At 41.6% G+C, this 27,689-nt stretch overlaps 2 protein-coding genes across 5 annotated transcripts; both read right to left on the bottom strand.

The window, feature by feature from the left end:
* Positions 1-178: 178 nt before the first annotated feature.
* On the bottom strand, positions 179-11,068 carry tefa (TEF transcription factor, PAR bZIP family member a). 2 transcript variants are annotated; one of them, XM_037081704.1, is made up of 5 exons: positions 10,912-11,068; positions 4,561-4,908; positions 3,653-3,870; positions 2,615-2,826; positions 179-2,127 (listed from the first exon to the last, which is right to left on the bottom strand). In XM_037081704.1, exons 1-5 carry the CDS (start codon positions 10,985-10,987, stop codon positions 2,106-2,108), a joined length of 876 nt encoding a protein of 291 aa, XP_036937599.1. In that variant the 5' UTR covers positions 10,988-11,068; the 3' UTR covers positions 179-2,105. The 2 variants fall into 2 exon arrangements, with proteins under 2 accessions (XP_036937599.1, XP_036937598.1); XM_037081703.1 differs by lacking the exon at positions 10,912-11,068 and adding an exon at positions 6,222-6,631.
* Positions 11,069-12,703: 1,635 nt separating this feature from the next.
* zc3h7bb (zinc finger CCCH-type containing 7Bb) lies at positions 12,704-27,680 on the bottom strand. 3 transcript variants are annotated; one of them, XM_037080890.1, is made up of 21 exons: positions 27,382-27,680; positions 26,455-26,516; positions 26,319-26,355; positions 25,836-26,033; positions 24,791-24,949; positions 24,363-24,503; positions 24,234-24,276; positions 23,896-24,137; positions 23,457-23,739; positions 22,884-22,942; positions 22,589-22,688; positions 22,164-22,325; positions 21,881-22,086; positions 21,690-21,790; positions 21,377-21,558; positions 21,188-21,267; positions 20,599-20,870; positions 20,251-20,356; positions 19,216-19,324; positions 18,553-18,686; positions 12,704-17,643 (listed from the first exon to the last, which is right to left on the bottom strand). In XM_037080890.1, the coding sequence occupies exons 2-21, from the start codon at positions 26,511-26,513 to the stop codon at positions 17,608-17,610; spliced, it is 2,709 nt and encodes a 902-aa protein (XP_036936785.1). In that variant the 5' UTR covers positions 26,514-26,516; positions 27,382-27,680; the 3' UTR covers positions 12,704-17,607. The 3 variants fall into 3 exon arrangements, with proteins under 3 accessions (XP_036936785.1, XP_036936788.1, XP_036936787.1); XM_037080893.1 differs by having other exon boundaries at positions 23,905-24,137; XM_037080892.1 differs by lacking the exon at positions 27,382-27,680 and adding an exon at positions 27,081-27,361.
* Between the last annotated feature and the right edge of the window lie 9 nt (positions 27,681-27,689).

Genomic DNA, 27,689 nt, shown 5'->3' with positions numbered 1-27,689 from the left:
CATCTGACATGAAGATTTCACCACTGGATTTATTTTGGTGTGCTACAGATTCAAGAGCAGAACTCAGGCAGAGCTATTCCCATCATTTGAACCAGTTTTCATGTTAAATCAGACCTCAGTGTGGACCTAAGCTGCTGGAACTATAAAGCAACGACTCCACAGGAAAGAGCTAAACGCATTTAGGACGTTCTCAACAAGGCTTTATTTATATATACACTGTATATACAAGACACAAAAGGCAGCCACACTGAAAATGCCAAGACATCTCTTTACAAAGAAATACAAAGACGGAACCAGGAAGGTTAAAAACAACCCCTCAAAGTTAACAAATTGACCTGTTCCAGTTAGAAGGCAGAAGCAATCTTTTTTATAGCAGAAAACATTTTAAAAAATCATTAAAAATGAGACAGGTAGCTCCTTATTGTCAGAATTGTACTTAGTTTAATCTAAAAAAAAACCTACAATACAGAGACCTTGTGATGGAAAATGCGTCTCATTCTGACTGAAGTCAATGATGCTGGGAGTAAAGCAGTACAAGAAGAACCTATAATAGTTTTAACTTAAAAGTATTTGAACAACATTCCTCACACATGATAACCCTTTCCCTCAAAAAACAACAATGATTTTGAGTTTATTTTAGTAAAAAGTCATGTCTATGGATGGAAGCACAGCATCAAAATAACAGTTTCTGCTTTTTGTCAAAATTGGACAGTAAAATAATCCTGGGTTTCTGTTACATTACACAATATGCCCCCCCTCTGTAAACTGGCAGACTGCACAATGCATTGAAATGGCTTCAAGAGTTCTGGGAGTTCTTAATTGATGAGGAGGGCAGCCCCGATACAGTCTGCAGCTATTGAGGCTTCCTGGTTTGTCAAAAAAAAAAAAAAAAATATGTATAGAAAGCTGGCTCCAGACAGTCAGATTACAATCCTTAGGACAGACTCAGACACAAATGATGAGAAAAAGTGGAAGATAACCATTTGATAATTTCATCCACCAGTACGTCCTAAAACAGTTGTTCAAAAACTTGACTTAAACTGTGTCCGAGTTTGAATGGTGGGCTACAACTATTTACAGTACATGCATCTGTGGCCTCACACGACACTTGTGAGCGTTACTGACGTAAATGGACAAGTCAACATCGACCACCCGCTGAGGGTAAAGAACGTGTCCTTCTTGGTGACAAAAGCAGCACAAGAGCGACAGTGAGATACACTGAAACATGGAAAGCAGATGACAGTTCTCAGTCATCCAGGTCATGGTACGATACAGCACTTACACTGGAAAGCAGAGTTTCTTTGCAGCGCGGTGCTGCTGGTTAAATGAGTATTTGTACATAAACGAGAAGTGAACATGGCTACACATTTTTTTTGCCAGGTCACTGCAATCCCCTGAAGAAGCTTAAATTATTGGAAATGTCACAGTCAAAAGGTTTTGTGGGCGAAGAAAAGCCCAGCTCTTCACACAATCTGCAACGTTAATATATAAATTTGAAAATACAGATGGACATATAGGTCTCAGAATTCAATAAAATGTCTGAAAGCAACCTGCAAATCTATTTCTACAACATCATCAAAGACTAATAATATAGTCTGAACTATTGCATATGCTACCCAAGTATAACCTATCTCATTTAAAAAAGAAAAAAAAAATGAAAATAACCCCCCACTTTTTCCAAAAAAATAAACATCAAGTGATCTCATTCGACCAACGGTGTACAAAACATGATACAAGTGCACCTCATAAAAGAGGTGCGTTGAAGAAGCACTTGAATATCCTCTTACCCTTTAATCTCACTCACATGGATGGTAATTAAAGTCATAAAAAGCAAAAAGAATATATATATATATATATATATATATATATATATATATATATATATATATATATATATATATATATATATATATATATATATATATATATATATATATATATATATATATATATATATATATAGGGTCTTTGCAACATCCGTCACACACCCCCCCCCACATATGCTCTTCTCCTCTTCTTCGTCTGATTGACTGATAAAGAGTTTTTCGAATACCATCAGCATGATTCATTTATTCATCAGAAAATAAATGAATAAATCAAAATGTTTACTGGTCTTCTGGCACCTCACTTGAAAGAGAAGAAAAGAAGGATTGAGGTGGGGAGGGGAAGGAAGGGAGAGGTCAATATTAAACAGTTGGATCACTATTCACAAGGTCACACATTTGGTTCTTGTATCCAACATAAGCTCTGCTGTGAAAACCACAGAGTAAGTCAGCAAACCATGAAATCTTAAATCCTTAATGTAAAGTAGAATATTTGGCAAAAGACTTAGAAGTAAGATTCAATCGATTCATGTGACATCGTGTGATGCGTTAATTTCTAGCCCAGGTGTTTCGTGCCCAGCTCTGGTCAGGAGGAGGGTCTATTAATTCAGAAAGACCATCAACTTAGATATAACCCATGGGGCTAACTCCCCCACAAAACACTGTCTTCTCAGCTGCCGGTAAATTTGGCATCTGTCGGCCAAAACTAAATCCCTATCCTGACCTCTGTGCTACATGTTATATGAATGTCCTTTTAAATGTTCATGTATTTGCTTGTCAGGGTCCCTTACAGATGTCCAAACTTGGCTTCGTAGCGACCAACGAGATTCTTGAAGCGCCCACTCTCCTTCCGCAGGTCGGCCACCTCTGACCGCAGTGCTGCATTCTCACGCTCCAGGAAGGCTGCTCGGACGGTGATTTGGTTCTCCTTTAACCTGCGGGCGTCACGTGAGCGCTTGGCCGCCACGTTGTTCTTCTTCCTTCTCTGCCAGTACTTTTCATCCTGAAGATGGAGCAGAGTTCAAAGCGCATCAAAGTGACACATCACCAGATCCTAACATGCTTTCTGAGCTTGGCCACTAAGGAAGCATAGTTCAACAGCCTTGTGTATATTCTTATCTACCTATATATGAAAACAACATGTGAAGTGTGTAATATGGCCGGCGGCCAGGCTCCTTTGTGTATTTAAACAAATCCTGTAGTCTCAGTCAGGGGAGGAAGGAAAACATCAATTTGATGATTATCAGGCTGCTGAGTCACTGTGAGTCTCCACAACCGCTTCACTGTGAAATGCCCCAATTTCTACTCTCAAATCTAAGTCTCTGCTCTCACATCAGTATCGAATGTGGAAACTGGCTGATAAAATTACCGGCCAATGGAATTGTTTACATTCCATTCTTCAGGGAGAATTTATAATAATATCAAGATCTGTAATATAAATTCCAAGATATTCTTTTGAGCGTGCTTTGAGCTTTGTAAACAATCTCCATTCTTAGAGAATATTGCTGATATAATATTGCACTGCCCTATAACCACACTCGTTTTGTATTGATGAAAATATGGAAGCCAGTGGCACACTAACCCTACCATTTTAGTTACTCTAAACATGGTCGTCTTACATTGTAAGAAGTGGGACTAGAAATCATTATTACATCTGAAGATGAGCAGGGGCCACCATTCACCACCATTGTAAGTTCTTCCAACATGCAGCTTTACGTTTTTAAGCCCTGCTTTATGCTCCCATTTGCCTGTCTTTTGGGTTTCCCCCACATAAAATAAACTATGCACAAATGTAATAAAAAGACTGAGGACTGTTTAACATACTGTACCTTCTGTTCTTCAGGCACAAAAATCTTCTTGGCCTTTTTGATCATCGGCTGTGGCTTGAGCTCCTCCTCAGAAAACTTGTGCTTGCGGGGGTTGAACAGTTCACCTCCAGGGACGCTGGAGAGGACCAGGTCGGTGGGGTCTGGCTCGTAGTTCACATCAACCTCGATCTCATCGGGGCTGATGGTCTCGGGTGTCTCGTCGTCCTCAGTGGTCACCTCTGAGCAGACAGAAGAAGAACATGAGAACTGAAGGTTGGCAGTCTTCTGCATGACAGCACATACTTGTATTTGATTTATTTTCACTTTAGCACAAAAGGAGAGTATTCTTATTTTAAAATCATAATTTTAAAAAATCTGGAATTTGCTGTGGGAAGATGAATAATATCAAGCAAGCACTGGTGTGCTTCTCTGTGCATCAACTTGTGGATGTTTCACATTGAATAATCCAGCTACTACATGTGTTTATTAGTAAATTAAGAGGTAATGCTGGTTTACAGGTGACCTGCACCAAGAAAACATATTTTGGCAGGGTGTCAACCACCCGCTAGGGTGTCTGTACATTTAACATGTTCAGACCACTGATAATCCCACAGGAAACGTGACTGTCTCTGCTATGCAGGGGCTCAGACATCTATATCTATTTCTGTCGTCTCATCAACCATTTCAACTTATGATTTGTTCATGCATAGACTGACACTCTGAGGAGGCTCCCGGATCACAGCATATCAGGTTTGCCTGTCATGTGTGACAGAGCCATGTGACCACACCTGATAGTAATATGGAAACCAGATGCAAAGAAAACCTATCTTAGGGCATTAATGCTAGAGTTAAGACTGATGTTGAGGGTCTTGTTCACTTCATGCTGGTCTTTTTGACACAGTTAGCAACATCCTCCAGCCTTCACTCACCTGCAGTAACATCACAAATGATATCAGAGTCACTCTTGGTGATGATCACAACTTCCTCCCCACTCTTGTCCAATTCCTGAATGGGCAGCAGGGCCACTGGGGACGCGTTTACTGACTTCTTCTTCTTTGCGATGCTACCATTCTGGGAGTCCTCGTCAGGCAAGGTGGGGATGCCGTTCTCCATGAGGAATTCCTCCAGGTCCATGTACTCCAGGTGAAAGTTTTCGCCATCATAGGGAATGGTTTTGTCCCAGATAGCGGGGGTCAGGGCAGCTGAGGGCCCCATATCGCCACCTCCCATGCCCATGTCAACATTATCTCCCAGACACAGCTTTTCCTTGTCAGTGTCTGAAACACAAGACAGATACACATTTAGATTAAATGAGGCAGTTTTGCACAGAAATGGGTGAATGTATTGGAAATTATTCTTAATCAGAAGGCAGCTTTGTGTCTACTCTTATGTAAACTGCTCTAGCAAAGCACAATAAACAGTCCAGCCCTTCTAATTCCTTTTTCTAATGTTCTATGTTTCCCCCTCCAAAAACATAAACAAACAAAAAAGGCATGTCTCTCAAGCACCAAAACCCAGCTTCTCCAAACAAATCATCTTATTTTTTTTTATTTTTATTTTTTTTTAAATAATTGCAAATGTGGAAACATTTAATTTGACTTTCCCATACTACTAAAGACTCAGCTAAGTCCCCATGAACAAACTACTACTGATGTACTCTATTTTAGTCCTGGGTTCACCAAATGCAAGTTTTACAACCATAAATAAGTGTTTACTGCACCGCACAGTGAGTACAACTACTGAGTGAATGCTCTGAGCCTGTGCACCTTACAGTGGACTTGTTGTGAATGCTCTCCTCTCCGACCTGTCTTACTGGGAAGACCCTCATAAGCATTACTGGTCACTTGTGCGTTTCCTGCTCGACAAATATGTTCGCTGTGAAAAGGGTCCTTTACTTCAGTGAAGATCGATCAATGACATAGCCAGGACATATTGTACATGATAGCTGGCGTGCCTGTGCACCTTGGAGCAAAACATTAGACCTGAGGCACTTTCCTTCGTGTATCCGTAATTTACTCGTTGGTGCCAAATAAACCAAATGTGAAATCAAGTCAAACAAGAGAACTTTCTGTCAACATATCAGCTTTTACATCGAAGGGCGCGTCTAGAAAAGTCCAGATGGTGAGGACGGTCTGGTGATGCGTTCGAGGGCTACTCGCTACAGTTTCGACCTTTCAGACTAGCCCTTTATTTTAAAACAGTCGTACATTTTGTTCGTTCTCACAAAACTAGTTCGTCGTGTTGTCACAGAATTAACCCCTCCGTTGGATCGAGTATTGGAGGTTTGGCCCGCAGATGTCGCCATTTGACTATTGCTGACTTTCATCAGGACTGTAATAAACGCTTCTCTTTAAACACAATATAGTGATTCAGAAAGCTTTCTCCCACGGGCCATTTCCGACCAAAAGAAAACTCTTTATCCTTGTCTGCACAAGTTAGTTATAGTTGCACGACGATGTTGAACACCGAGCTTACCTCGGAGACATCTGATACATTTATATGACACCATTTGTTTTTTTGTTTTTTACGTGTTTTGGCTTTTTCTCGGCTGAGCTCGTTTTAGCCCACACCGCTCGCAGCTTCCGCTTACCGTCGTCGCCTTCCAGTATGTTCGGCGGAGGCATTTCCATTACTTTCTTCAAAACCACCGGGAAAGAACTGGGTGTCCCCGTGGCCATTTCCAGCTTGATGAGAATCGGCTTTCCCGACATGTTCCCCCCTCGTTGTCCGAATAACAACACTAGAACCAACACGGAACAAAGCTCAGCGGTCGTCCCCTTTGCTCGGTGATGTTAGCTGTCCAGACGGTTTCACTGTCGCTCCGGGCTGGTTCTGGTGCTTTTCAGTCCACGAAAAACGACGCTTTACTGCTGTGAGTACCGCCAATACATTCCCTGCAGCTCGCTTCGTTGTCCCACTTGTCCGCAAAATTAACAAGATAGGAGGTGTTGGTGCTCAGAACAGACAGTACCTTACGTTGATTGGTGGGCTGCGTCCTACATTTCTGAATATCTTAAAATAGTGGGCGGGCGTTGTGGTGACGAGCCAATGGCGGCTGTCACGTCGCAGCTAGCCGCTATCTCATTGGTTGACCGAGTTATATATGTTGCACCATAAGGATACATACAGTACCTGATAAACATCAACATGGCAGATTTGTCGGTGCAGCTTGACCTGCCCCGAGGTTGTTTCCGCAGTCGTCTACTAAAGTTTGTTTTCATGTGGTTGAGACGATGTTTCACGGTGTGTGGACAGACGCCCGCTGATAGGGCTGGCTCCACAAGTTTCTATAAGGTTTTATTAATTGGGCGTCAATTAATATATGAGCAGTGCGCATCACATCGGCATTGTATGTTGATGAGACGAGTTTCAATTTTGACATGGTCACTTACTTCAAGTTGAACAATAAAGTAAGACAGTCGCCTAGAAGTACGTGGCACATACGAAAACATATGTGTCTTTACTGCCGCCTCGGTCACGCCGCACCCCGCACGTGTAAACACACGTGCTCTGCAGCCCTTATATATGTACACACTCCCACCAAAAGAACGGCGGTATATCTCCTCACACACACTCGCCCTGTCACCTTCAGACATCTTATAGGGAACTCAACTGCATGTTCTGCTGATTATAGAGCAATAATAAAATGAAAGTCACATTTTGTGCTAAACATCCATCCATCCATCCATCTTCTACCGCTTTATCCGTTACCGGGTCGCGGGGGCAGCTGTCTGAGCAGGGACACCCAGACTTCCCTCACCCCGGACACTTCCTCCAGCTCTTCTGGGAGGATCCCAAGGCTAAACAATAAAAAAAAAAAAAAACATCCAGAAACAAACGAACAAAAAGTTTAATAGATTTCCATTTATTATGGAGAAACAGAACAGCATCCTGCTGGGAAAAAAAAGCATAGACCAGCACCAGAACACTGCTGGTCTTGCTAGTAACTGGTCAGTATATATGTGTTGCAGGATAAGTTTAAACAGACTGACTGATGAACATCAACATGGCATATTTGGCACTGCAACTTGACCTTGCACCGAGTTTCAGTAAGGTTTGATTAGTTGGGCGTCAATTAATATCTGAGCAGAGCGCATCACATCATCGCTGTATGTTAATAAGACGAGTTTCAATTTCGACATGGCAACTTCCTTTACTATTCAACTTAAAGTCAAGACAGTCACTCAGAAGTACGTGGCACATATGAACACATATGATGTCCCTGCTTTACTGCTGCCTCGCTCACGCTGCTCCCCACACGTGTAAACACACGTGCTCCGCCGCCCTTATAGGTATTTCTATACGCTCCCACCAAAAGAGCGGTGGTATATCTCCTGACACACACTCGCCCTGTCACCTTCAGACATCTTATAGGGAGCTCAACTGCATGTTCTGCTGATTATAGAGCGGTAAAATAAAAGTTCTAAACCATAAAAATCATAGAGTGTTTTCTCAAGTGTTTCCTGATGTGTTACAAGTCACATAGGCTATTAAATGGAGGGAAAATCCCATCCAGAAAGAGAAAACTGTGTAATTGATTTCCATTTATTAAAGAGAAACAGAACAGGGTGTACTTTCAAACAAAATGTGATTCCAGGCTGTAAATCCTGTTCTCTCTGACAAATAAATACATTTAACTAGAGGATGCGTCCTTCACATCATCCAGTGTCCCCTCCAAATTGTCCATCATGTTCACCAAATGTCTTATCCAGTTGATTTCAACGCAAACAACAGCGTGATGAATTGCAGAAAGGACACTCTGACGACCCCAGCAGGCCCTGTTCAACCTCAGGTTTCAACTTCGGTGGTGGGGGGCAGGCAGTGTTTCCCTCTCATGTTGCATGTGTCACACACTGTCTGTTTTTGGCACAACATTATGAGAAGACATGAAACCCTCAAGGTCAGCTACTGCAGTGACCATTTACCTCAATAGGTGAATGGAGGGTTTATGGTATCTGACTACTGTCTCTTGAATTACAAAGTGTGACAAGACAGTACAGACTGAGGCTAGCTGGTTAGCAGGCAAACTTTATTCGACATATTTGCAACACAACACAGACACATCTTTGACACAAGGTCAAAGCTGTTATTGAAGTCTGATGATAATTTAACCTAATCTTAAAGTTTAGAAATAAACTGAAAATATTAGATATTGCACCTTTGATGTTTACAAGCACTCATGACATCACGTGCACGTGCATATAGGTCCACAACGGAGGTGAGACAGCAACATCCACTCACCCTGCTTTCTGACGCAGGCGGATGCATGACAACAAATTTAATCAGCTGACAATGCCCTTTTCCCAGACTGCTTAAGTTAATAAAAAGTCAATGGATTTCTCTGAAAGCAAACTTGGGTGTTAGCATGACTGAGTCGTTTGGAGCAAAGAGAATCATTGTGCTGAAAAGCACATCTCCATAATGTACTGCAGCATATTTAGCTTTTTTAAAATTTGTTTCTTCTCTTAATTGTGTGTCTTATGGTGTGGCTCAGATAAGTCACTGTTAATCATCACACAGAAGTGAAGTGAAACACAGAGGGGAACAGACGTGGAACCACCTGACAGATTATACACATAAAGAAGTACTGTCCCACAGGTGCTGCAGTAATAAACACATTCCAACTGTATATCTATAAATACAGAGTTCATGACTTTGAAGCCTGCATAGTAAATTCTTTGGTACTGCATGTTGAGAGTCCTGGGTCAGTACATATTGCACACACAGAGGATTATACAATCGGCTCTGTCCTGCACGTATGTCTCGTGTTACACATTTACTGTGAAATATGTTCAGGATCGCTTTGTGGTGATTCTCAGCTGATGGTACAGTGTCTGCAAGCCCTGCAGCCTGTGATCATGGTCAACACACTGTATGTCATGCTCGAATCTAATTATCTGAGTTAAGGAGCAGTTAATCCAAAAATGTACGTTCACTCCATCACTTGTATGACCCACAGATATTCCAAAAGTCATGACTTCTGTCACTTCATCTGACACCAATGTGAATATCTTTAAAAACCTTTAAGAAAAACGATTATCTTCAAACATTTTGTTACCAAACTACCACAGTGTGACTCCATAATTTCCAATGTGCCTTATGTTTATTACATTAGTTTTGTTCTAACATGTAAGAGAAAAAAATGATGATGGCATATCATTAATCATATATTTTGCAGGGATCCTTTAACAAAAAACACAATGGACAAGGATGTTATTGTAGCTGTACACCTCTCAATGTAATGATATTACTTCTATTTAATCTGATTGATCCGTACATGATCCAGAGAAGACAAACAGAGCCACCTAGTGATTCAATCAGGAGCCTACAAAGCACTTCACACACACACACACACACACGCACACTTAACCATGACAGATGAAAGCAGGTGACAAGCGCAGATCCACACCAACTGGGTTATGTGAGCACAGAGTTAAATTCACCATCAGTCAGTTGCTCGCCAAAACTTTCACTCAGCACTGACATCAAACAGAAGGACAATGACAGCACCACCATGTTTACTTATTAAACCCTGTGGGTGCATTATTCTCCTTAATCTGATCAACACATCCCAAGGACAGGTTTAGTGTAGGAAAACAAAAACAAAAAAAAAAACACCAGTGTGTTTCAGCCAGCATCTACCCAACATGTGCTCCTGACAGAGTTGCTTGGATACAGTTGGTATAGCATTTGTTGCACAAAAGGTGCACCAGGACAGAGAGACCACATGTTGGTTCTCTTTATGCAGACAAATCATTGACATTCCTCTAACTAAATGACATCTGTCACCCTGCTTTCACGGTGATAAAGCTGAGATGAAAAGAGGCTGGCTACATGTGTAACCTAGTCCAGAAGGACGTTTTAAATGAGCATTTTTACAGAATGACACTAATATGATGATCACAGAACACTCATTATTTCACAAAATCAGTCTAAATAGGCTAATTTATCTGCTCCACCTTCATGTCTTTCTAGATCCAATGATCACTAAAATTGTCTTTAAAGGTGCTGAAAACTAAAATAACTGCTACTGAAAACGAGATTATGTCCCGGGGAAAGTGATTTAATAGATTCTGCAAACCTTTGGACTCTAAAGGCCAACGCAAACCCCTGCAGACCAGCCTCTGGCGCAACTCCCCATGAAGCTCAGCTGATCGGGATTATGCAACAAATGTACAGTCAGCTTGCAGGTAGTTCAGAAACAAGAAAAACTCTCAACTCACTGTGCTGCTGCATGTTAACTTCAACAAAACACACTGTTTGATTTAGCAGCCACTTACCATCATCCTCGAAGTTTGGGAGAGTAAATGGATGCTCAAGAAGAGCCCTGAAAACCTCCGGAATCTCTGCAGACATGGTTTTTCCCCCCTTTAAATTGCAATTAGGTCAATAGAAAAATTCAGAGCTGGTCAGCAGCTCACTGGAAGCAATGTTAGAAAAAAAAAAAAAAAAAAAAAAAACCTTAAAAACTGCACTAGATCCTGGAGGCCGACGACACTTAGGTGAACCTAACAGTTCCCACAAAGTGTTAGAGACGTCCAAACTTAGTAGGGGCCCACATTATGAACGCCACACAAGTTACCTAACAAAGGCCAACCCCTCCAGCTCCAGCTCAGCCAATCACAGGCAGGCTTTTCTCAAGCAATCGACGGAAAGACCGCCAATAGGTCAGTAAGTGTGTCGATCACAGAGCTGAAAGCCAATCGCTGGCTGCGTCTGAGTTACCTAAGGGGGGAAAAAAAAGAAAAAGAAAACTTTACGTAAGGAAGCGGGCTATAAACAAAAATACGAAATGTACAAAGTAATAAATACAAACAGCTCCTGTATATCATCCGGGCTCCACTGTTTGTTCGAAAAGCAACATTTAATTTCAGCTACACTAAGTATAACCACCAGATGACACGTTTCATTAAAATCACACTGTAGAGAGTTGTGGGGCAACATATCGAGGCTACAAGATGCTAATTTGAAGCTCACGTGTATTTTAAGTCCGGACCGGAGTTGACGTTTCTGTAGCAAAAACACGTGTGCTTCTCACTGTACACATTTTGACTTCTTTCAGAGAGCACGTTATCTAACATTACTGATGTCACATTTCACACTTGGGTGTACCTGAGAGACATGCCCAGGGGCCAGCAGACACACCGGCGTGTTTTATCGGCCTATTACTTAGGCTGGAATTCACTAAAGCCCTGCGTAGAACTCCAGCGTGAGACTGAAGTGAAGGTAGCCCACAGAAACATCCAGCTTTGGAAGGGCAAAATGTCCAGACTTCCGTTCCTAACATTTAACATCAGACCACATCATCCCATAACTCATTGTCTCTATAATACAAAAAACTGTGTCACCCATATGGGAAGTAACACTAGAAAAATACCTTTTACAAAATCGTTGCTGTAAGGCATCAAACCACATGTTGTCAATCATGTACATCAACCCAGTAGTATCAGTTTCAGATGATATCTTGAGATATATGTGAACATTGCTTATAACTGTTTTTTTTCTTTCTTCAAAATTACAACACTTTTGTCACAGCGTAGTGCCATCAGTGACACAGCTTAAGGGGACGTTTCACTTCACATTTTATTATATTTAATTGGATTTTTAGTATTTCTGTCACTTCTATCATGTAATTAACATTGATGTATACATTATTGCATTTTAAATGGTAGAAAAGCATGGTTTTACTTACAATATGGCACTTTCCTCCTATACATGACTGTAGGGACAAGTAGTTCTGTAGTATATGGAATGTTAAATACTTGATTAAAAAATAAATACTTGTCAAACTGAGGGCCCAGGAGGTCATAATTGTTCCAACTGCGAGCTGGAAAATAGCAGAATATTATTATTTCAATCATGTTGGGGTAATTTTCAACCAAAATTTGACGACATTTCAAATATTTTACATGGTAATGACCACCTACTTAACATTAAAATGTAAGGCTCTGTGAAGTGTTACCCAATACATTTCATATTTACCAACCTAGACAATCTTTTGGACACGCGTGAGCAGTCAGAATCACAAGCATTTATTCACCAAACTTAGGAGAAATAACTACTGTAACAATATTGGCAACACATCACGTCAGGGTCCTGGGATCACAATGTGAATTGTGAGCGTCGATTAATACATGACACATTTTTCTAAAACAGTCCGTTTATTAAATGCTTTCAAGAGATTTGGTCCACTTGTGTGATCATGAACTTTCCAACCAGGGAGGAGAAAAGAGAAAACAAAGTCAAGAAGTTAAAAACAAAGCATAAACAACGAAATGTAAAAATACAGTACAAAAAGAGGCCTTGTTTTTTCCACTTCTTACAACCCTGGTGTCTTCATCCGAGTTGTTGCAAACAAGTCAAATTACCAATAATTTCTAACTGATTGTAAATCGATAAATTAAGATTTTTGTGTGGCTGTGTAGGTGTGTGCTGGCACTGGGAATCAAATGACACAAACCGTATCAGGAGGAGAAAAGGCAGGGTGTGTCACATGAACATTTGAGCTGACAAACATGTCTTATAACTAAGAACCGTGTCATTTAATCTTAATTTAAACTGCTGCAGAGTGTAAGGGCCAGACTCCAGTTAGATTAAGACAAACACCACTCTTATCAGAGAGCAGGTAATCTTTATGTCAGGTGACTTTTAGGAAACATGATGGAAAGTCTATACATGGTTTACTTTCTACTGCAGCCCACCTGAGTGGCTCGGACACTTTGAGATAAAGACCAAAGCCAAGACAAATAAGTATATGATAATAACCATTCAAGGAGAACAGTGATGTCATTTGGACCATGATCTAAGATTCCCTTAGTCTTTTAACAAACCGTAAATTTTGCGCATTAATGTGGTTGGTTACAAGATGTAACTAAAATCAGGCAATGCAATGCTGAATTTCTTCCACATCTGATGACAACTGTTATCAATGCAACATGATTTATTATATTTTTAAATTATTTTATCACATCAAGAATCAAACAGTGATTTGCCACCAGGGTTCAAGTCCTCTGCCAATCGAAATTGGGGACTCAGTCTAGTGTCTTCATCTTCAAAATGTGCAAAGTTTTTATGAGATCATTGCAATGAAGTGACTATGTGACACTTGATGCATGTACAGATGAAGCAGCAGAAACCTGTCTCTCCTTTTAGTTTGTGTCATGATTTGCCTGCCTTTAACAACACACACACAGAACATGCAGCACAGCTATCCACCGTTCTCTTTTGTTTTCTGTGCGTGTCAGTCATATCATCAATACTGGCCGTTCAACAACGGAAGAGGAGCCTCCCCTCAAATGCTCTACTTTAATTCACTGTCTTTAGTGGCAGCAATTCAACCAAGCTTTTTACAAGCTTTAGCTTTGTCAGCCAAAATTCATTTTAACAAGCTTTCTGCAAGTGGCTGATGTTGACTTTCCCCCCCAGATGCTTTGCAAACAATCGAATGATAAAGAGCATTTGAGTGTGTGGCACTCTCCTAACACCCTGAAAAACAAGATGGGAATACACAACTGACCACAGCAAACTCTGCCACAGCCACAGAAAAAAACAGCTCCACCATCTCTTATCTAAATTATCTTATAAGGGTGTCTAAATATTATAATAGGTATCAGGTATCATATACTGTATATAGTAAGCAGGATTATACAATAGGGGTATGTATCATCTTATAGGTGTAGTATATCGAATAAGGCGCTATACGGGAGTATATAGGCTACTATGTATGCTTTTGCTTCCAGATCTGTCTTAGCCTGGTAAATCAATTTAAACAAAAACGCACAGCACAGGCAGTGAGCAGCGAGCTCTGTTGGTAGGATCAACACTTCATACAGGGAGACAGCCAGTTTACAGTATATGTACTGTAAACTTTAACACATCAACTATCTTCTAATCTCCCAAATAATCCTAAAGCCGACAAACAGAGCTCAGACGACATTAATATATAGCAGGTCTAAATCGTACTGCGTAAAATCGCTTGTACTACAGAGCCTACAGCTGTGATAGCTGACATCACCACCTGTAGGATTAAAAACTCAAGCGTCTTACATGAACTATCAGAAGCTGCACGTTTTCTGCTCACTGCCACCCAGACAGAGCTGTGCACGGCTGCATACACAGGCGCATATTTACTGTCAATTATTATATTCATACATGGATACATATATAAAGAGAGTTATACATTGCAATTAACATACATATATCAATAGCATATAGAGAAGAAATAGAAATAGTCAATAGATAGCAATCATTATCGTCATCATATTCATCATAATACTAGGAGTAGTAGTAATACGATCCCTCAAAGAAGCTAATACTGGGCTGTTCCAGATGAGGGCTCTTTATCAATAATCCCCAAAATGGCTGCTGAGTGACCAGCGAAGCAGACCTGAGAGCTGTGTTTTCAACTTAACCCAGGCTGTTCACCTGTCAGGTTTTAGGAGCTGGATAATTAGGACACAATTTTTCCCCTTTATCCGCTGATCCAAACCCACACTTTACTCCAATGGACTTTAATGTTCTTCGGTATTTTGGGTTCAATCCATTAATTGATTTTATACATTGAGCTGAGGTCAGTCTGGGCAGGAATTAGATGAATGGTTGAAATATAAAGAGCAGCTCCTCTGAATTGTATTCTACACACTGAAGAACAGCAACATATTCATATCCTATGCATCCAGTTTGGTTGCTGCACTTGTGAATAAAGAAAAAAAAGGGTAATTTATTTGATTAGCCCTAGACCTCTGCTCTCCGAGTAAAGATTGAACCCTCAGTTATCCATTTTGACACACTCAGCCTGAAACTTAAATCAATCTTATCTGCATACAGCCCTGTCTGGAACAACCCACACAGAAGGAAAAATTACAAAATAAAAAGAATCATTTAAAAAAAAAAAAAAAAAAAATCACTATAGTCATCTAGTTCAGCGATACATGTCATATAGCAATACCTCAATAACAAGAAGTTCTTCTATGTAATCAATACAGGTTTTCAGGTTATATATTTATTAAGCTTAACCGCTAAGTTATCAATTATCATTAGTAGTATACCATTATTTGTAAATATGTATAATATGTGTGTATATGCATCTGAATATAGACATTCCTCCATAGTGTCTCAGTCTACATTAAAGGCTAGAATAAGGTGGCAACAGATATCCTGCCTCTGCGTGTGTGTGTGTGTGCATGTGTGTTCGTGTCACATGTTGATGTGTTTATAGGCACAATATGTGGTGCGAATCGTTTCCCTGTCTAAAGCTAGCAGGTGTCCCGTAATGAAAGAGTTAGTTTTAGGGGCTACCGTTAGCTTTGAGGAAGAGAACACTTGGATACAAATGAGGAACACAGGTTTCCATTTGAAGGCTGCGGGGGCATGGTTGGTTTTTCAGTGAAATAATGACCCCAGTTCAACTGAAGAAGTGGCAACTTGCCCTTACTTTCAAATTATCTTAAATATTCTCACAATAAACTATAGAAAAATACATTCTTAATAATGATCTTCAATTCTTGCATAAAACAGTTCCTCTACGCTTCTCACTCTTTAAATTATCTATCATCTGCACATCTTATTTTCCTTTAATAATTACAAAACTCTCAACTGAAGACTTCTGCATGATCAGTATTTTCACTGTTCTTCAGTCCAAGTGAGGTCATTATTTATTAATGGGCATCTGCAGTCTGAACTGACCTAATGCTGCGAGCAGCTCTAGCCAGGAATCTGTGTTCTGCAGTCACTTCTCCGCCAGCGGCCTTGCAATACAGTTTGAAATACATGATGTGATCAGTCGTTTTGGCAACAATTGCTCTGAGCCATTAGCCATGTATACTTCAGCCACAGGTGATCACTTTACCTTTCTTGTCCTCCGTTTGTGTCAATCGCGAGGAGCTGACACTCACACACGCCTTGATTCACCTTGACAGAAACTACAAGGTTAATATGTGAGTGTGTGCGCATGCCTGTGCTCGTCCCATGCAGGATCGGCTGGTATGATTGCATAACCAGCTTTCTTTTTTTTCATATTGATAAGGGGGGAACTGTCGCGTTACACAAGTTGGTTTTTGGGCTTGTAAATATACTTGCATTACATTCCACAACCACAGCAACATTTTAAATGACTAATCTCCTAGTTTTAAAGGCCCGTGCAGGCATTACATTCATAGCATTCTACCAATATGGCAGACAATATAACAAGGAAGCACAACTCCCCTTGGAAAAAGAAATGCTCAAAATCATTAATCTCCTGAAAGTTACTTTGACCCTCTTGCTCTATTATCGTGAAGGAAGTAGAGTGGAGTTTGGTTGTATCCACCAAGATCCACAGTTCTTCATAGTTTCTTCAGTCTAGTAAACCATCAACAGCACTGAGGGCTTGGTATTTTTGGCACTCCAAAGTTCTAATTCAAACTTTAAAACATGTGAGTGCCAAGCTTCAATTCAGTTCGGATCTATCACCAAGCAAAATGTAAGAGCTACGACCAGCGCGCCCACCCAAGAATTGTGTCAGTGCTGCGAGGAATTAAAAAAGAAAAAAAGAAAAAGAAAAAAGAGAAACTCAGTTCAAAGAGCACTAGGGAATACTAGGTGTATATTTTAGTCAGAGCAAAACTAGTTGTCTGTGGAATTTCTGCAGTATAATCTGCTGAGGGGGAAGCTAAAGGTGCTGTGTGTAACTGCAGCCTGACTCTAAAGCCAAATCCTGTATTGTCACTTACAAATCTTTCTCTTTGTGTTGATCAGTGCCTGTGATTTGTGTATTATGTCCTGTATGAATGGGTTTGCATGTGTATGTGTATGTGTGTATTTATGTAAATGGTGATGGGGTCAACCGTTTCGTTGCTGCCAATCTGCTCTCAAACTGCTGGCTAGACGCTAGAGGAGGTCAGACCGGTGAGATGACAGACTATTCGGTCGTCGCTGGTATGGCAGGCCTGTTTCTCTCAACGTCTGCAGCTCAGCGGCGATCGGCTGCCTCCATGCACTCAGAGATCGTCCCCATCTGACATCCGCTGGCCTCCCTGGGACAAAACAAATGGACACAACTCAACATTCACGTTGACTTGCGCAAGCAGACATGTAAGTCATTTACAATAACCTAACCCTAAACATGCACAGGTCTCCAAACTCTCACTCTTCTTTTGACTTTACATCTAAGCCTTTAATTCTATGGAGGTGTAAGTATGGAGGATCCTAACCACCAAAATCATGAATAAATTAATCAATGAATGACTCAATAAATAAATTAACAGTGAGCCTGGCCACGGCAATGGGAGTGAAGCAGAAAAACATTAATAAATTGGTCTGGGGAAATAAATGGGGGGAATGCAGAAAAAAAATACTTTGAACTGCAAGTTAAATGGGAATGTAAATAAATATGGGCATTAATACAAAAGTGAATAAATACAGAAGAAAATTAAAACAAAAAATGACTTTGTGTCACATTTTATAAATTACTAAATACTACATTTATTGTAACAGTGTGTTTGGTGCTCTGAATGCCATATTCATTTATTCAGTCATTTATTCAATTTCTTAAATTATTTTCATTCAGTCATAGTGAGATATAGAAAAACAATGAGCTATCTCATTCAATCTCATCTCAGAATCTCATTCAAAAAGTAGTCAAACACCTACGGTTTGGGTTGGTGTCCGACTCGAAATTCTAACCCCAAACGTCGATGTCTGACAAAATTGACAATGAGACTCAACGATCAGCTGTCTTTCTCCAGAATCGTCTTTAAGCCCTTAATTAAATACTGTGCTGTAACAGTACATGCAACAAATCATATTAAGTTTCCACTAACCACTGACGTCACATGGTAAAATTACAATAGAATATCTTCTCTTCCATATTTTCTTGATACTCAGACCACTGAAAAGAGTGGCGGGCATGTGTAACACCTGCTGACTGCTTTATAACCACTCACCATGCTTTCGGTGTAATCTGCTGTTATGGTGACCTGCTTGTCCTCTGGGGGCGGGGTCACAGCAGAGCTATCTGTGCGTCTACTCTGATTAGTGAGCTGCAGCCACAGTTCGTACATCTGTTGCATGTCTCTCACTGCAGAGATAAGAAAGACAAGACACAGAGGAGACAAACTCTGTAAACTTGAATTCAGTATGTTAACACAGAGCAGCAATCGGTGGGGGTGGAGTGGGGGAGGCACTGCAAAAATCAATTCATCATGGTGGTGAGAAAAAGGAGATCGACGGTCCAGAGCCCATGATTGGTTATTGATAAAAAGGCAGATTTTATATATATATATATATATATATATATATATATATATATATATATATATATATATATATATATATATATATATATATATATATATATATATATATATATATATATATATATATATATATATAAAAATAATGAATTATCTAGTTTATTGATGTATTAAAATACAATGAAAAAATTAAAAAAAACTATTCAACTATAACTGCTATTTCAAATCTGATGTGTACCATGATAGCTAAATCCAGATCTGAATAAGTGAAGAACACAACACACCACCTTCTTTTAAAAGCTATAATGCAGTGATTTCAGAACGCATCAGGTCAAAATGTAAGCTGGAGCTTACAGCTGTTGTTCTTCATGTACGTCCAGACGTCCCTCTCCTCCAGACTGTGAGCAAATGAGCAATTCCCGATATAGTGGCACTTCTTCTGCTTCATCACATGCACGCACATCTGAATGAGAGACAGGCAAATGTAAAGAGTTACAGAGTGATGCCAAGAGCATTGCAACTGTTGGACCTAAGCCAATTTACCCTTCTTCACTGTGAAACTGTCACTTTGTTGGTTTTTATGTCAATTATAGGCCATGATTAAGTGTGTCAGAAAACTAGTGTTGTAATTTCTGTTGCAGTGAGTAGAGTAAATACACACAACAAAATATAAACCTGAAATCCACTTTTGTTTTTGCTCCCATTTTTCACAACTTGAAGTAAGAACATTGTTTTAATTTTTTCATTCTTACTTTATCAACAGTGATAAGTTGTAGTTCCTTTCTTTGACAAATGTACTTTTTGTAAGTCGCTTTTGACAAAAGCGTCTGCTAAATGTCCTATATGTAAAGTTAATCTAAAACTTTTCCTGTCTTGCTGGCATCAGCATCAACACTGATTTCAACAAATTTGTGTTCAAACGTTTGAGAGAAATGAGTTGTTGTGCACAGAAGAGTTTTACATGTTTTACTTCCAACTAGTGAAAAATGGGAACAAAAACAAATGTTGGGTCTATATCTTTGTTAAGTACCTATTGATTGTTTAATACATCTCTTTCTGATCACTAGAATGTGGCAATCCTACTATTAACTGTGTCAACATGAAAACACAGTCGAAGACACAGCAGCAGCTACAGAATAATAAGACGCAGCGGTAAGGAGTTTGACAACAACACCACAACCTCTCCCCTGAGGCAAAAACAGAGTCAGCTGTATCCGCATGTGAGGTGGAGAGGCGGAGAACAGAGAGAATGTATGACAAGGTTCACAGTGTTTTTCTTAGGTGATTCAAACACTTGCAATGTACATAAACCAAATTACAAGACATTCTGAGCCTTTATCATATATAAAGCATTTTCAAGACTTCCAACTCATGACTGTACAAACTTACGTCGTATTGCTGTGGATAGGTGCGGGAGAAGGGCAGAGGCCGAACAACAACCCACTTCTTCTTCTCAAATGATTTCACCAGCAGGACCCGACGCTCCTTCGTCCAGCTGGGGAGACACGGAGCCGACAGGAATTCAATCAGAGAAAACAAACATACAAACAATGAGTTTCCTTTAGCCCTTGTGTTCAACTCTCGCTACTATAATAACAGAGTGATATGGCAAGCAGATGATAATGTGCCCTTAATACACAAAAAAAGTTGTTGGTATATAAACTGCAACACAGATCTTCAGTCACATGATGAGATTTGATCCGAGATGCTGCTGTCAGTGTGAGAAACAGGCCTCACCTGTGCCGTGCTTTAGCGGTGCAGTACTTGAGGTTCTTGTCGGGCTCGTTGACCTGTCCTTCTCTCCAGCACTGACCGCACACAAACTTCATTTTCAGGTTAAGTGGGCGTCCTCTTCCAGCCATCGCTCCCAACCCCCCAACCCCCATCCCACCCACTGGACTCACACCGCCCCCACCGATGCCGTCTCCCCCCAGTCCTCCACCCCCGCCCCCCATACCCCCTACTCCTCCTGCAGGTATGCTGCTGCTCGGATGTGGGATGTGAATAGGCTGAAAACACACAGAAAGAGAGGAACAAGACAGACACATTTTAGCTTATTTTACTTTTAAATCATTGCATTTTGGGCTGAAGCTGGATACACAATCATGAGAAATGTCCTATATTGGACAGCTCTTCAACCGTCTGAGAAATCATAACATTGAATTTTGTTTGAGGTATACAGCCTTAAAGTTACAACAAAAGTCTGTGATGAACAACAACTTATGATTAGACTGCAGGCATCTTCACATACCAAACACTATAACAAACTCTAAGTGCAATCTCCCTCACAAAAATCTAAATGTTTGACTCCCCTTTCCTGCCTCACCTTCTGCTGCTTCTGTGCGTTCTGCTCCAGCCTTTGCCAGTGTCTCTTGGACTCCTGCACCATCTCTTCATGGGTGATACCTAAAGGAAATATATTATTTTATTATAATATATATAGTGAGCAAATTCATGTAAAACCCTTCCCTCTCTCATCACTTGAAAAGACACCTGATGTGAGTGATACACCTACCAGTATCCTGCTGTAGGACCCAGCATTTGAGCTCTATAACAGAGTGAGCAAAGGAGCAGCTGTCCTCACGCTGGCAGCCGTAGCGAACCTCATGGCGACAAACGTCGAACTGGCAGAGAGGGTGCAGGGGGCGCACCTTACTGTAGCGCACATTGGCTGACCTCACCACGTGCACCAGGCACCTGCAGCAGGCAGAGTGGTGGAATCATTAAGCAACAAAAAATGCATCTTGAGGAATTTTCCTATGTGTCTGAATAAAGCTTTACTGAATTTGAACACAAAATCAAAACAACTCATCACACATCAGACTCACTTGTTGTCGTCGAACGGGTGTCGAGCTGTGAGGTTTGAGCACACTGCTAAGTTTTCTTTGCTGCGTTTGCTGATGATGCGAGGCTTACTGTCAAAACATTCCTGTTAAAAGAGGACAGTGTTGGTGGTGCTTAAGACGTTCTGGTCTAAAGAGGTTAAAAAGAACAAGAGGGACACAGACTGTGGTCTCACCTCACAGAGGAACATGAACATGCCCATGTGGAGCTGCAGCAGTCTGGTGACACTGAGCGCCCTTCTCTCTGTGCTGCCCAGCGGATCGAACAGCAGCTCTCGGCTCAGAGCACCCTTCCTCTCCTGGGTCCACACATCAATCTCCTCCTGGCAGTAAGCAAACGTACAGTTCTCCCCATACTGGCACTCCTGACGCTCCTGCACCTCTGTGGAACCCAGGGAGGGAAATTGGTTTTCCCTCCTTCAACATACATTCATGCATTCTATTGATATATTTACACACCTTTACAGAGTACAAATGCCCCCAGGAAGTTGTTACGTGCAGGCCGTGGCCGTATCCTCTTCCACGTGGGATCATCTGTGTTTTTGAGGCGGCACAGCAGCACATCCCTCTTGCAGCGGTGTGCTGCCTCTGGCTGATACTTGTAGTCCATCACTCGTGGACCTGAGGGGGAAAAGGAGGAAAAGGGGGCTTAAATTACACTGTAAATTGAGCAACAGCTACATTTTTTAGGGTATTTGTGAGATAACGTACATCCACAAAAAGGACTATGATATTTCAAATATGACAAACCCAGTTGTTGTGCCAGGACATGGCAAGGCTGTAGCGTCCTATCATGAACAATTGTCAAAAATGAAGAAAAAGACCCACTGGTGGTCAAGGGCAAGAAATTCAAATTAATTCAGAAGTTTGTAGCTTGAACAAACCTATTCGGCTGTAACAGGCATGACAAGCCTGCCGAAACTCATGTGTGGCTGCCAGAGGATTCCTGGAGAGCAGAGACAGGTTGGTCCCTGCTGGACCATTCTGAGGAAAACAAAGCAGACATGGATATGACATTTATCACAATGGCTTCTTAGTGGCCTATCAGAAAATGCTGCTAAATTTTAAAAAATGCCACAATTAACTGGACCACGTGAAAGCAGCTTGCCCTGCAAGAGATTATGCAAAATATCAAATTAATGAGTTACTGTTTGTGTATAGTGTGTGTTTGTTACTCACTGCATGTGCAGCACTGTGGTTGCGCATTCCAGGGATGAAGCTGTGACACACTCGTCCCCCTGAGGACCAAGACACAAGGACATTGATGTCAGACATACTGTCATGGTGCTGACTCACTGTGTCCTGCCGACACACGTCTCAGGTTAGAGCAGCTCCTTAGGACCTGTGCTCTGGTAACTGAGGACGAGCAATCTAAGACTGGATGACTGGATCAATATGATACAACAAGGCCTACTGTGATGATCTTGTATGGCCTTAAACCAGCATTCAGTTCCATTAGATGTTTCACATCTAAGCAATTTTGAATAATCATATGGGGTACAGCTTAAAGTTATTCTGCTAATTTTTCCCTTCTTGTCCTTTTCATTTTACGGTATACTAATACAAGCCATATGTAATATTCACTGAAAGAAAATTCTAGTGATTGGATTTAAAATGTCAAACATTACACATATCTTTCTGCTATCCAATTCAACCAATATGTCAAGACATTGATTGCAACAATTTTTATAAAATTTTCACTGAATTGCCAAAAAACATCTTAAGACTTTTTGCTTTTTGCCTGTTGCTTACCAGGGAGAGTGTACTCAGACAATGAGTCCAACCCGCCAGCAGCGACTCCCTTCCCTTCTCCATCGGTGGGGAAGCCTCCCAGTGCGTCCTGCGCCTGGGTGGAGCCCTGATCCCGCTGGCCCAGCGGCGAGTAAGGATCCAGAGGTGGCATGTCACTGATGGAGGTGCTGAAGAAGGCTGGGGGAAGTTGAGGAGACGGGGCCGGAAGGCTTGGAGAGTACGGAGGCCGGAGACCCACTGCTGTATTGGGGAGGTTGGTTGGGATAGCACCCTGGACTGGATTCTGGATCAGAAGTCAGTGGCAAGGATTACTTCATGTAGAGGGCCCACCAACTGAAAACACTAAAAACACAACTGAGCCCTGCTAATCGAATAATTACCAACAACTCAAGATCAACTGATGTGCTACAATAAATAAATGAGCACATCACTCACTAACCTCACTAACTTTTTTGGGAATAGACTCCAGCAGACTGTCAAGCTCATCCTTGATGACACTGCTGCTGCAATCCTCCATGTGCTCCGACACGGGGACAGAGTACGGCATGGGGGGCAGGGCCTGGCTGCTGGGGCTCTCTGACAGGTCAGTGCAGGGGCTCACCACGGGGGTTGCTGGGTCATCGCTGACTGGGATGGGTGTGGCCAAAGGAGCAGGTATGCACTGTGCACTTGACAGGTCGGCTGAGGAGGATGAAAAAAGCAATGTAGCAAAGGAAATGTACATGGGAAACAGATGGGAGACTGGGTAGGAGCAGAACAGTTCTGGGTTTGTCATACCTGGTCCAATGTCACCCAGAGACTCCAGCCCATTGGAGGACATCTGAAGAGGGAAAAAAACACAAGACAGGGTTAGCTTCTTGTTCAGTCACCAAATATGTAACTTTACACTGCAACAGCAGCAGCTACCTCTCCTGTGGGTGCAGAAGACTCCCCATGGCCCTCCCCGTCTGTGGATGTGGACTCTGTCTGTGGGCTGACGTAAGCCTTACGGCCCTTCAGACCCAGTTTATTGGCCAGATCCTGGGCCAGTTCACTCACCTGCCTGTCCTGGAAGACGAATCAAAAAAAACAAGACCACACTGACCAAAGACAAGTTTCACAAGTTTCAAAACTATGAGAAGCACAATTTAGTCCATAATGTTCTAACATAAATCATGTCCATGACCCAATATGCAAACTGACACTGAGATTCATGATTCTAAGCCAAATTTCTGCTAAAGTATTACCATCTCCTCTAACTAATTTCCTGGGGAAAATACTGAGAGGTAATCTCCAACAATGTCAAGCTGATTAGGAAAAAGTCATTTATTTGCATTGATTTGTTGATGACATACGTGCGGTGCTGTGAGGAGACATTTGGTTCCACACTCATAGGCCTCTCTTAGTCGTCCCAACTCCCTCAGACAGAGTGCTTTGCGGTACAAAGCCCGACGACTGCCCTCTGACACACACAGTGCACTTTCACAGTCCTGGATGCCTCGCTCATACTCCCTCTGATACAAAAAAAGAAAAATGAAAAAGACATACACAGTATGATGAGCACAAAGGTATTTGGAGGTAATATGTTGTTTACAGGAACAAAGAGTCTTGTCCAATGGGTAAACCGGATCTGCAAGACTTTCCTGCTTGTAAAAGGGATACATCCATGCAGAACTGTCAAACTGGCAAAGATACCTTGATAAAACAACCACAGTCACAGACTAAAAGTCTACAGTTCACCCCAACACTATCACGCACTGTATATTGTGTCTCTAATTATAGCATTTCCCATTAAAATCGCATTAAGACCTTCCTCCAGCGATCTGTCAGCGAAAGAGAAAGGTCTTGTTACATCCACTGTCATTCTTGTATGGGTGGGGGGACGTTCTGGGAAGATTACATTTCTTTTTTAACAATCCCAATCATCTTGGCCATGCTAAACCTAGGACGCAGCGAGGGAAGCTTGTTCTGCACTTACGGAGGCAAGCCCTGGGATTAGAATGGTTTTAACCCCACAAAAGTGAAAAACTGTTCACTTCGTTGGTTTACCAGCAATTAATCTATGATAAGTCGAACTGACTGACTGTAGAGCTGTAACAATTAGTTGCCAACTTTTTTGATCCATGTTAAATTGTATCAGTTGTTTTTCAAGCGATAATGTCAAACATTTGCTTATTCCAGCTTCTTAGATTGTATGACACTGCTGCTTTTCTTTCTCATTTATGGTGGAAAAATAAGTCTTTGGGTTTTTGCCTGTTAGTAGGACAAAAGAAGTAATTTGAAAACATCAAATAAGCATTGATAGTAATCATTAGTTGCAGTGCCACCCTGCTATGTTTGCAGTTTGTGCACATGAGCATCTGCAGGTGACACATCCCCTCTTTTATCACTCTCTCTCACCGTCTGGTAAAAGGCAGCTGCCCGGTTGACATACAGGCTCTCCAGCAGCTCATGGGGGATGATGAGGGCCTCGGCCTGAGCGTACCGGGCAACACTGATCCCCTCCCCGTACTGCTGGCTCGCCTGGCGCCAGTCCCCATCTCGAAAGCACGCGTTGCCCTCATCCAGCAAGTTGCACACCAACTGGGTCAGAAATGCCTGATGGGAATGTGTAGAGGGAGGTCGGAGAGATTTCATAATGAGGAGGATGATAGAGGGAGGGAGAGGGTGACACAAAAAAAATAACAGGAAGGTAATGTGAGATGGTCAGAGAGAGAAAGAGGGGAATGAAAAAAAAAAAGCAAGAGGGAAAAAGATCGAGGTCAAGACAAATGACAAGGCTGAGCTGATTTACATATAGTTTGGGACACATATAGTAGGAACACATGGTGGATTTAAAAAAATATTGTGAATGAAAACAGAATAAGAGGAGTCCATGCAAACCTCATAGCTCTCTGGCTCTGGGAAGGGCAACGATGACCTGTAGACAGTACATGAGAAGGCTGTCAGTCGTCCCCACAGTCAGCACAAGTGGTTGTGCAGTAGACATTAAAAATCCACATATGATTTGTTAACTTACTGGATAAAGCTCATTGCTTTTTGAATTTCCTCTCTTCGTTTCTGCCGATCTGGATCCATAGCCTGAGGGTGAAAAAAACAGGATTGGCTTTCAATAGTTTGAATCTCCACTTTTGGCACAGACAGTCCAGGTACCCCTCTAATCTCCTGGTGGATACGGTCATGTTCAGCCATTATTAAAAACGTTTGCAAAGACCTGTTAACTACTTCCAGTCGTCCTATACAAGCTGAGGCCTGCCACTAAATCACTGTGCAACCCACCGGACTTGCGTAAATAAACAGCGGGGACAGCTAACGGTGGAGCAGGCTGCTAGTGAACGTAACCCAGCTGGGTAATAAAAGGATGACAGTCGTCCACGACACATCTGTCACAAAAAAATGCAGATTTCGTAGGCAGGAGGCATCTGAACGGGAACATTAGGTTCAGATTTCAAGAGGCAATAATGTTGGGGAGTATGATATATGAGCCTTAGCTAGCGTTAGCGTGCAATTTGCAGGCTTACATGCTTTCAACTCCAACCAAATGCTAACTTTACACCGACAGCAATACACGCAAAATGCGCAACTTGCATCTTGTTGGCTGTAAAAAAAACGTACGTGTGTTTAATGCCACACGAATTTACCCACCGGTGCGGTAGGATTAGCCGGCTAACGCTGCTCACTCACTCAGTCAAATGCTAGTCACCAACTTAGCTTAGCTAGCGGTAAAGAAACGAAAACAGCTTTCAAAAATGGTTTGCATCCCTTCGAAGTCACACGCAATATATCGTTGATTTTACTGTTAACAAAGACTGGCTGTTGAGCTGACATATGTTGCAAGAGTGCATATAAACCTAGGATTACCTAGCTACCAGGTAAATTATCTAACTTGGTTTGTTAGTAGAGCCCCAGCTAACAGCTAAAACCCTCACACAGCACGGCAACTCACCGAGAGTTTAGTTTTTTCAGAACAGAGATAGCTTCACAGAGCGTTGGCGATAAAGACAAAAAACAGCAGCCAGCCAAATATCAGTCTCTATCCCGGCGCATAGTTGTGTGTTTAGTGTCCCTGTCATTAGTATGTGGACGGAACACGAGTTTCTCTGCGCTACGACTTCTGCTAGATGCTGACTGGCTAATGTTAGCTAGCTAGCTAACTGCTAGCCATCGGCCAGTGCAGATCGCAACAAGTTTCACAGAGACGTGTGTCCACAAGAGGGCAGCAAAAACTGTGTCACTGTTTTCTCCAGAGGTGTG

The sequence above is a fragment of the Acanthopagrus latus genome, chromosome 20 (assembly GCF_904848185.1).
Source record: "Acanthopagrus latus isolate v.2019 chromosome 20, fAcaLat1.1, whole genome shotgun sequence".
Classification (NCBI taxonomy): Eukaryota; Metazoa; Chordata; class Actinopteri; order Spariformes; family Sparidae; genus Acanthopagrus; species Acanthopagrus latus.
This window is presented reverse-complemented; position numbering and strand designations above follow the sequence as displayed.

Excerpts from the sequence above, each read along its gene's own strand:
- tefa (XM_037081703.1), bottom strand. The coding sequence starts at position 6,342 with ATGTCGGGAAAGCCGATTCTCATCAAGCTGGAAATGGCCACGGGGACA. Across the intron at positions 4,909-6,221 it reads CATACTGGAAGGCGACGACG|ACACTGACAAGGAAAAGCTG; the intron begins GTAAGCGGAAGC and ends CTTGTGTTTCAG. Across the intron at positions 3,871-4,560 it reads CATTTGTGATGTTACTGCAG|AGGTGACCACTGAGGACGAC; the intron begins GTGAGTGAAGGC and ends CTGTCTGCTCAG.
- zc3h7bb (XM_037080890.1), bottom strand. The coding sequence starts at position 26,513 with ATGGATCCAGATCGGCAGAAACGAAGAGAGGAAATTCAAAAAGCAATG. Across the intron at positions 22,326-22,588 it reads TGCCTGTTACAGCCGAATAG|GTCCACGAGTGATGGACTAC; the intron begins GTTTGTTCAAGC and ends TTTCCCCCTCAG. Across the intron at positions 19,325-20,250 it reads CCTATCCACAGCAATACGAC|ATGTGCGTGCATGTGATGAA; the intron begins GTAAGTTTGTAC and ends TCTCTCATTCAG.